The 10,000-nt window shown below is 49.2% G+C and overlaps 2 protein-coding genes across 2 annotated transcripts; both read right to left on the bottom strand.

Moving 5' to 3' along the window:
• Positions 1–453: 453 nt before the first annotated feature.
• On the bottom strand, positions 454–765 carry LOC311121222 (histone H4; the record flags this gene model as incomplete). Its single annotated transcript, XM_084195736.1, has 1 exon — positions 454–765. One exon carries the CDS (start codon positions 763–765, stop codon positions 454–456), a length of 312 nt encoding a protein of 103 aa, XP_084051862.1.
• Positions 766–9,160: 8,395 nt separating this feature from the next.
• On the bottom strand, positions 9,161–9,784 carry LOC311121218 (histone H1; the record flags this gene model as incomplete). Its single annotated transcript, XM_084195732.1, has 1 exon — positions 9,161–9,784. One exon carries the CDS (start codon positions 9,782–9,784, stop codon positions 9,161–9,163), a length of 624 nt encoding a protein of 207 aa, XP_084051858.1.
• Positions 9,785–10,000: the final 216 nt, after the last annotated feature.

The raw sequence follows: 10,000 nt of genomic DNA, 5'->3' as shown, positions 1-10,000 counted from the left end.
ACGATTGTTGTGCCACATAATGCTGGTGATAGAATTGCCCACGTTGGCACCGTCAGACATAGGGCTCCCATTTTGGACTGTGTGTGTGTGTGTGTGTGTGTGTGTGCGCGCGCGCGAACGCTGTCCCCCTCTTTTCGAGCCACATCTACCGACGGGTGGTGGTTTTATGTTGTCCAAATGCCACTATTGCTTGACCCAAAATAACAACGTCACTACACTTTGCCACTGTCAGATATAGGCCTCCCTCTGTGCGCTAAAACGGGAAGGGACATTAGAATCCGCTATTTAATACTCCCTGTCCACTCGAAGTGGCTCATACTTTCCTACCAAATAGCATACGGAAGAAAAGAAAAAAACACTATATGGAATGGGCCCTTTTGAAGCGGATGTGGGTGGCTCTTAAAAGAGCCTTTGGGTTCGAGTCGGGGTGTTGAGGTTCCGAAGAGAGTGCGTTTAACCGCCGAAACCGTACAGGGTGCGTCCCTGTCGTTTCAGAGCGTAGACCACGTCCATGGCGGTAACGGTCTTCCTCTTGGCGTGCTCGGTGTAGGTGACTGCGTCACGGATCACGTTCTCCAGGAACACCTTTAGGACACCGCGGGTCTCCTCATAGATCAGACCGGAAATACGCTTCACGCCGCCGCGGCGAGCCAGACGGCGGATAGCGGGTTTGGTGATTCCCTGGATGTTATCGCGGAGAACTTTTCGGTGACGCTTGGCGCCTCCTTTTCCAAGTCCCTTGCCGCCTTTGCCTCTTCCAGACATGGTGTGTTCGCTAGTTGAGTTCAAGTGAATGAATGACTTCAGCGCCGGTGCGTGGTGCGCTATTATCTGCGTTTGGTCGACCTGATTGAGGCCATCGGCACAGAAAGCGCGCCTCTGTGATATGTTCGGAGGCGTTGCAAAGGGGAGGGCGCTCGTTCTAGGGGACTAGGGAGGAGCGATTACAAAGGTGACGTGAAAGCAACTACCGTGCGCGGGAAACATACTCCAATACTGATATAGGCTATGTGGAACACAAGGCCAAACGGTGACAACTGGGAGATCAGCTAGTACACTGTGTCCCTGTCCTCATATTGTTGTTGTTGTTGTTGTTGTTGTTGTTGTTGTTGTTGTTGTTGTTGTTGCACCTGATTTTACTCATTGAGGACTTGCTAATTAGGTGACAGGTTGTTCAGTCAGCTGTGGCTCTCCAGGGCTACAAGAAAAATGGGTATTGTTGGGGGTAGGCTACTCTACCGCTGGAGTTGGGAAACACTGACCTAGTAGGATGAGTCTGTTTAGCTATGGAAGGACGTGTCGTATTGACTGTCATTAATAAACATCACTCTTCTTCTTTCTTCTCTAGACACCACTCGGCCTGACAGTAAGGGGGCCAAGAGGACCTGGGGTGCGGATGGGAGGGGTGGTGATCCCTCTGCAAGCTGGAGCGTTTACAAAATAGTTGTCATCATCCTTATGCCTAATGTGTGTTGCAGCCAAACAGCACACACTGTTTGTGTGACTCCCTGACATTACGCAATGATGTAAGCACATTTGGGAATGTCTTCCATATTGTTGCATAAAGACGACCGTGTGCATAAACTGTGAGACCGAGAGTGGCGTACCTTTACCCACACACACACACCCACACACACACACACACACACACACACAATGAAGGGATTGATTTCCTACGCATACAGAGGTGATAGTGATGTGCCAATATTGTATGGTACCTTTCTTAGCAAACCAATAATAAAGCTTCTTATAATGGAATTATTGTTATGATGTTGATCATTTGTATTGCCGCAGGATAGCCTCAGATGTGTCGTCAAAGAAAGGCCACAGAAAGAGGGCCCGTCTCAACTGTTCATTTCAAAAGGGACAAATTGGGGGGGTGCACTGATGCCTTAAGGGCCCAAGAGCACAGACTGCCACTTTATCATTCAGTGCAGTTGAACATCTCACATTTGACTAGCTTTCATAGGACAACTTATTGTTGCCATAATTGTCTCTTACCTGTACTTACTGGCTGCCGGCCCTCGGTGGAGTATATCGAGGAACAGAGGGTGCCTTTTAGGATAAGGACTAACAAGGTTTTGACTAGGTGGGATACAGCTACGACCGGAAGTGACTTTTCCCTAGCAGTTTAGGCTAATTAGGCTAGAGTGCAGATACTTGACATGTACAGTACAACAACAAATCACAGAGGGCCTGTTACCACACCCTATAGGCTTGAACATCATAATATCACAATATATAATAATACTCATACATAATAATCGAAAATCACCTTTGACTACAGTGACATTGGTAGTAAGTAGGCTACAGTATAATGGATAGCTACCCAACTGGGACAGAAAGTGGAAATTGAAGGGGGACACGCAGTGAGCAAAACTCCTAACGACATAAAAACACAGACACTTCAGTGGAACGCACAGGGCTAGACGGGAAGGAAGACGTGGAGAAGGACTATTGAAGAGGAGATGAAGAACACCGGAAGCATCGAGTGAAGAAATGGGCCCGGAACAGGGTTAGGCCGAGATGCACTGTTGACGCCCTATCCTTCATTTAGGACCTCAAAGAAATGAGTCAACTCCTATAGGGACTATTTTCACCGCCACCTGCTGGACCAGAGGTCATGTGGCCAACACTCTGCTTGAGATCATTAAGAGCTATAAGGAGTCCATCAACTACCTGGTCAGTCAAGTCATATAGGGGGGGATTTCATGGCCACCTGCTGGAGCAGAAGTCATGTTTGCCAACACTGGCCTTAAAATCATTAGGAGCTATAAGGAATAAATCAACTCATCATTCAAGTCATATAGGGAGGGATCTTAGCACCACCTGCTGGATCAGAAGTACCCTTCACTGTAGGCACAAGAGAGCCATCATCTCTCAACCGGTGCAATTTCCATAAGTATGTGGTAATAAAACAAACAACGACAGCTCCTCATATAGGCAGTGGTTTCAAAACTCTAAGCGCGTGTTCAAGTAGAGCACACCAAATCATACATGTACTTGTTCATCACACTGAATCAGTGTTTAATCTAGAAATACATGCCTCGCGTTGCAATACGTGTTCTTGTAAAGTCATTGCTTTCCACAATGCAATGCTCACATCACTTTCCGTGTGATATTGTTGGTCATTTGTTCAAATGTATTTGACTATGACTTCATCCGACTGCTCTGAATTCATAATAACCTCACGGTTTGGTGTTAACCTACCGATTTTCAACTGCTACTGCAGTAATTGCCTACTGCAGATTAGGAACGCTGTCATGAAAATGTATGCTTGGGAAGTGTTGCTCCTGAGTGGCGCAGTGGTCTAAGGCACTGCATCGCAGTGCTAACTGTGCCACTAGAGATCCTGGGTCGAATCCAGGCTCTGTCGCAGCCGGCCGCGACCCGGGAGACTCATGGGCGGCGCACAATTGGCCCAGCAGTCGTCCAGGGTAGGGGAGGGAATGGCCGGCAGGGATGTAGCTCAGTTGATGGCGAGCATGGCGTTTGCAATGCCAGCGTTGTGGGGTCGATTCCCACGGGGGGCCAGTATAAAAAAAAAAGTGTATTCACTAAACTGTAAGTCGCTCTGGATAAGAGCGTCTGCTAAATGACTAAAATGTAAATGTAAGTCTAAAATGAGGGTAACTCCCCTTAAGGTAAATGTCTGTGTTCTGAGTGGCAAAAAAATACTGATTTTTTCATAACATTTAGATATGTGCATACTGCCTGTCCTTAGGCAACCGCATTTAGAAGGGAAAGAAGTGGAACAAATGAATACTTTTCTTGCTCTTCAATCAAAACAAAAGCTTCACAAAGTGGTGCGTTTTGCCCCTAAATGACCCCTGAGGATTAGTGTGTTCTCATTTGTCAGTAATTGACCCTGACATACTCCCTTTAAATGGTACTATTTTAGGCAAACGTATACTGTAATGTACTACTATTATGATGATGACTATTATAATGTCACTTCACGGTAAGTAGAGCGAAATGCTGATATTGACAAGGTCAGAGATGTAAGGTATGTCACAAATGCATCCCCTATACTGTAAACGTGAATCCAAAAGGAAGTTGCTGGGGTCTATTGGATGGAGGGGTGTACTCAACTGTGCCTCAGAGAGAGGCACAGTTGAGTACTCACTCTCTCTCTCTCTCTCTCTTTCACTCTCTCTCTCTCTCTCTCTCACTCTCTCTCTCTCACTCACTCACTCACTCAGTCTCTCAGTCTCAGTCACTCACACTCTCTCTCTCTCATTCACTCACTCACTCACTCACTCACTCACTCACTCACTCTCTCAGTCTCTCTCTCACTCACTCTCTCTCTCTGTCTCTCACTCACTCTCTCACTCACTCACTCTCTCTCACTCACTCACTCTCTCAGTCTCTCAGGCTCACTCACTCACACTCTCTCTCTCTCTCACTCACTCTCTCAGTCTCTCTCTCTCTCTCTCACTCACTCACTCTCTCTCACTCACTCACTCTCTCAGTCTCTCAGGCTCACTCACTCACACTCTCTCTCTCTCTCACTCACTCTCTCAGTCTCTCGCTCTCTCTCTCACTCACTCTCTCTCTCACTCACTCACTCACTCACTCACTCACTCACTCTCGCAGTCTCTCTCTCTCACTCACTCTCTGTCTCTCAGTCTCTCTCACTCACTCACTCTCTCACTCACTCTCTCAGTCTCTCAGTCTCTCAGTCTCTCTCACTCACTCACTCTCTCACTCACTCTCTCAGTCTCTCAGTCTCACTCACTCACACTCTCTCTCTCTCAGTCTCTCTCTCTCTCACTCACTCACTCACTCTCTCTCTCTGTCTCTCACTCACTCTCTCAGTCTCTCTCACTCTCTCACTCACTCTCTGTCTCTCAGTCTCTCTCACTCACTCACTCTCTCACTCTCTCAGTCTCTCAGTCTCTCTCTCACTCACTCTCTCAGTCTCTCAGTCTCTCTCTCTCACTCACCCCCTCACTCACTCTGTCAGTCTCTCTCTCTCTCACTCACTCTCTCTCTCTCACTCACTCACTCTCACTCACTCACTCTCTCAGTCTCTCAGTCTCACTCACTCACACTCTCTCTCTCTCAGTCTCTCTCTCTCTCTCTCTCTCACTCACTCACTCTCTCTCACTCACTCACTCACTCACTCTCTCTCTCTGTCTCTCACTCACTCTCTCAGTCTCTCTCACTCTCTCACTCACTCTCTGTCTCTCAGTCTCTCTCACTCACTCACTCTCTCACTCTCTCAGTCTCTCAGTCTCTCTCTCACTCACTCACTCACTCACTCAGTCTCTCAGTCTCTCTCTCTCACTCACCCCCTCACTCACTCTGTCAGTCTCTCTCTCTCTCACTCACTCTCTCTCTCTCACTCACTCACTCTCACTCACTCACTCTCTCAGTCTCTCAGGCTCACTCACTCACACTCTCTCTCTCTCTCACTCACTCTCTCAGTCTCTCGCTCTCTCTCTCACTCACTCTCTCTCTCACTCACTCACTCAGTCACTCACTCACGCAGTCTCTCTCTCTCACTCACTCTCTCTCTCTGTCTCTCACTCACTCTCTCAGTCTCTCTCACTCTCTCACTCACTCTCTGTCTCTCAGTCTCTCTCACTCACTCACTCTCTCACTCACTCTCTCAGTCTCTCAGTCTCACTCACTCACACTCTCTCTCTCTCAGTCTCTCTCTCTCTCTCTCACTCACTCACTCTCTCTCACTCACTCACTCACTCACTCTCTCAGTCTCTCTCTCTCTCACTCACTCACTCTCTCAGTCTCTCTCTCTCTCTCTCAGTCTCTCAGTGTCTATTTGAGTCGAATCAACGTAATATAATCCTTTTTACGTCTCTATCATCTTTACTCAATGTATTGGACCACATCAACTCAACTTACTCAAGCTTATCTACTCATAAAAACAAGCAAAAATATCTACTCAATAATATGACGTGTGCCTTTGTTGACTGTAATAGCTTGAGTACATTCCACAAAGTCATTTTTTACAGTGTATCTAAAGACACGTTTGTTGTGGTGATGCACTTTTTCTTTGACGTTGAACTTGCATTGAACAGACAAATCCATTTCGTTACAACCCTTTTGTAGTATGACTTAGGAATATTTGTTGATGATCCTAATGTCTATGCTTGAATAGTGATTGGTTGTTGGTGAAATATTGCTGAGAACCCATCGTTTCCTGGCCTTTTTTCACTATTGAGCAATTTTGAAACATTTGTTTTGCTATTGGATTCATAATGGTGACCTGGGACAAGTAATTAGTGAAAACTAGAGTTTAGCAGTTGCCATTAAAGCGATCGAACCAAGTCATCCTAATAGGCTAGTATTAGCCTAAAGCAGGGATTCCCAAACTCAGGCCACGTTTTGGGAGTTTTTGCCCCAGCACTACACAGCTGATTCAAATAATCAACTCATCATCATCAAGCTGGGAGTATTAGAATCAGCTGTGGAGTGTTAGGGCAAAACGCAAAACGCGCACCCCTTGGGGACCCCAGGACCGCGTTTGGGAAACGCTGGCCTAAAGAGCAAATGACCATGAGGTGCAGTACCCACATTTAACCACAAGATGGCCTCCGTGCTCCACTGTAAAGTTTGGGCCTCTGCATGAGTCTCTCAGCAGCACTGCAACATGGGACTTTCAAAGGAAGTTGGCATGCAATGTTTCTTCTGGACTGCATTCAAGGCAACTAATGACACACAACTAATAGTGTCAATTATTCATCTGAACACAATTCTTGTAACTATTCGGCCTATATTATCACTCGTTTCTTTTCCCCCTCCTTTGTAAAGCATTTTACTGTGCTACTATAGTCCAAAGTAAGTGGATGATGCCAGACGGTTGTATATATATATATATATATATATACACATACATACACACACACACACACACACACACACACACACACATTGAAGCTAGACTTCAGGCAACGAAAAGGTACAATACGTAGCTTTTAGACGTGTTAGTGAACAACATACATGGTGGGTAATGTAGAGGTGCGTGTATACATGGAACAATTGTGCCTTTTTGATGGAAATATGGAGGTGGCTCTTAAAAGAGCCTTTGGGGGATTTTGGAGTTCAGGTCATCCTCATTTATGCGCGCTCTCCGCGAATACGGCGGGCCAGCTGGATGTCCTTGGGCATGATGGTCACCCGCTTGGCGTGGATGGCGCACAGGTTGGTGTCCTCGAACAGGCCGACCAGGTAAGCCTCGCTAGCCTCCTGCAGGGCCATCACAGCGGAACTCTGGAAGCGCAGGTCGGTCTTGAAGTCCTGGGCGATTTCTCGCACCAGGCGCTGGAAGGGCAGCTTGCGGATGAGCAGCTCAGTGGACTTCTGGTAACGACGGATCTCTCTCAGAGCCACGGTGCCGGGCCTGTAACGGTGAGGCTTCTTCACACCGCCGGTGGCCGGGGCACTCTTGCGAGCAGCCTTAGTGGCGAGCTGCTTCCTGGGGGCTTTGCCACCGGTGGATTTGCGAGCGGTTTGCTTGGTTCTGGCCATGGCGCTTCTCTGACAGTCGGGAGTATAGCCTCGAAATGCCTATGTGAAGTTTATAAAGCCGGCAGTGGCGCCTGCTGATTGGACACCATCTCCCCACCACCCCGATTGGCCCGTTGCGCAGGCCTCCTCCGTTGGCCATTGGACGGGAGGCCCGGCCTCTCCAAAATTCAAACTCCCGGTGCGCGCGCGCAATAGGACGCCGCCGGCCCTTTACGCATAATAATAGTCGCCAAAGTCAAGAGTGACATCTTTATAGGCACGTTGTAATCTAATGCTAGCCTGCTATGGCAAACGAGGCCTAGTAGGTGTTGTTGTTCATGGAAGGCCTCATGTGGGCACAGAATGTCGAAATAGTTGTGTATACACCCACTCAATGTGTAGCGGTCATAGAAAGGTACTTTGCGCTTTTGGAGAGCTAGGTGGTTGGCTCTTAAAAGAGCCTTTGGGGGTTGAGTAGTCAAGTTGAAGTCGCAGTAGCGAATTTACTTGGCTTTGACTGCCTTCTCGGTCTTCTTGGGGAGTAGCACTGCCTGGATGTTGGGCAACACACCACCCTGAGCGATGGTCACACCGCCGAGCAGTTTGTTCAGTTCCTCGTCGTTACGGACGGCCAGCTGCAGGTGACGGGGGATGATACGAGTCTTCTTGTTGTCACGGGCAGCGTTGCCGGCCAACTCCAGGATCTCAGCAGTCAGGTACTCGAGCACGGCGGCCAGGTAGACTGGTGCGCCAGCGCCCACACGCTCGGCGTAGTTGCCTTTGCGCAGTAGCCTGTGCACACGGCCCACGGGGAACTGGAGCCCGGCACGGGATGAACGGGTCTTTGCCTTCGCCCTGGCCTTGCCTCCGGTTTTGCCTCTTCCGCTCATATTGGTATCTTGAGAAAGTCACAGAAAGTCTGAATGAGCCGCTCGCCACTTCGAGAGCCGTACTTATACCTCGCCACAAGAGGCAACGATTGGCCACCGGGCCGGTGTGGCCTTATCCAATTGGAGCGAGGGACAGACAGACAGACAGCCCTAAGCCGGTTCCCACCCACAGGCAGCGAGTGAGAGGCTACTTTGTGTCCCTCCGACTTTGTTACTTTGTGTCATTTCGCGTGAGCGCCAAAATGTCCGACATGAAATCCTCACATTATTTCTCTCCAAATGGGAAACAAACAGCTGGTGAGGGTGCACTCTTGAGTTTGAAATCGAAGCCACTATAGTATTGTTATTACATGGCACTTGTAACACATCACAGCAGCCTGCCTCTGAACGGGAATAGCCCAGTGGCTCATATATAAATATGGCTGTTGAGGGTGCACTCGTGAGTTTGAATTCGAAGCCACTATAGTATTGTTATTACATGGCACTTGTAACACATCACAGCAGCCTGCCTCTGAACGGGAATAGCCCAGTGGCTCATATACAAATGGCTGGTGAGGGTGCACTCGTGAGGTCGAATTTCTAAGCCATTTTGGCCCTCTATTATATTCCTCTCCCTTCGCACACACCCAGAGTGGGACGATGTTGTGTGCGTAAAAGTAGCCTAGTGTGCGTAATTTCTTTTTCACGACAGATAGTACATGGAAATCAATGCGCTTTCTATGGAAAGAGGTGGGTGGCTCTTAAAAGAGCCTTTTGTGGTACAACATGTGTCGAGTAGAACACTGTTTGTAATAGGTTTACTTCTTCTTGGGGGCTGCCTTCTTGGCCTTGGCTGCCTTGGGCTTGGCGGCTTTGGGCTTGGCTGCCTTTGTAGCCTTCTTGGGGCTCTTGGCCGCCTTCTTGGCCGCTGCGGCGGGCTTCTTCACCTTCTTGGGGCTCTTGGCGGCCTTTTTGGGTGTAGCGGGCTTCTTGGCCTTCTTGGGGGACTTCTTTGCGGCGACGGCCTTCTTGGCTGCTACCTTCTTGGGCTTCTTCGCCGCGGCGGGCTTCTTGGCGGCCACCTTCTTTACTTTGGGAACTGCGGTTTTCTTGGCGGGCTTCTTTGCCTCGACGGCTTTCTTGTTGAGCTTGAAGGAGCCGGATGCACCGGTGCCCTTGGTCTGGACCAGGGTGCCCTTGGTGACGAGGCTCTTGACTGCGATCTTGACGCGGGAGTTGTTCTTCTCCACGTCGTAGCCGCCTGCCGCCAGCGTCTTCTTGAGCGCGGCCAGGGACACGCCGCTCCTCTCCTTGGAGGCGGTCACAGCCTTGACGATGAGTTCTCCTACGCTGGGTCCCGCTTTCTTGGGCTTGGCTGCTGCCTTCTTCTTGGGTGCCTTGGCCGGCGCTGCGGCTGCGGGTGCTGGTGCGACTTCTGCCATGTCTGTCTGTCTGTCTGTCTGTCGTTTGGTCCGGTACACACACACACACACACGGTCTGCGAGGAGTAGTTTGCTGTAGACGCTGCTCTGCGCTATTGAAGCTCCACACCGAGCAGGGGGCTGGCCTTAAACGCGACATGAGAACCATGTAGACTCAAGGCAACCAGCTCGGCTTCTCTGGGCTGGCCAAATGCTCTTTCACTTGTGTTTTCTGTT

This window comes from Coregonus lavaretus (genome assembly GCF_964263955.1).
Source record: "Coregonus lavaretus genome assembly, contig: HAP1_SCAFFOLD_4228, whole genome shotgun sequence".
Taxonomy (NCBI): Eukaryota; Metazoa; Chordata; class Actinopteri; order Salmoniformes; family Salmonidae; genus Coregonus; species Coregonus lavaretus.
This window is presented reverse-complemented; position numbering and strand designations above follow the sequence as displayed.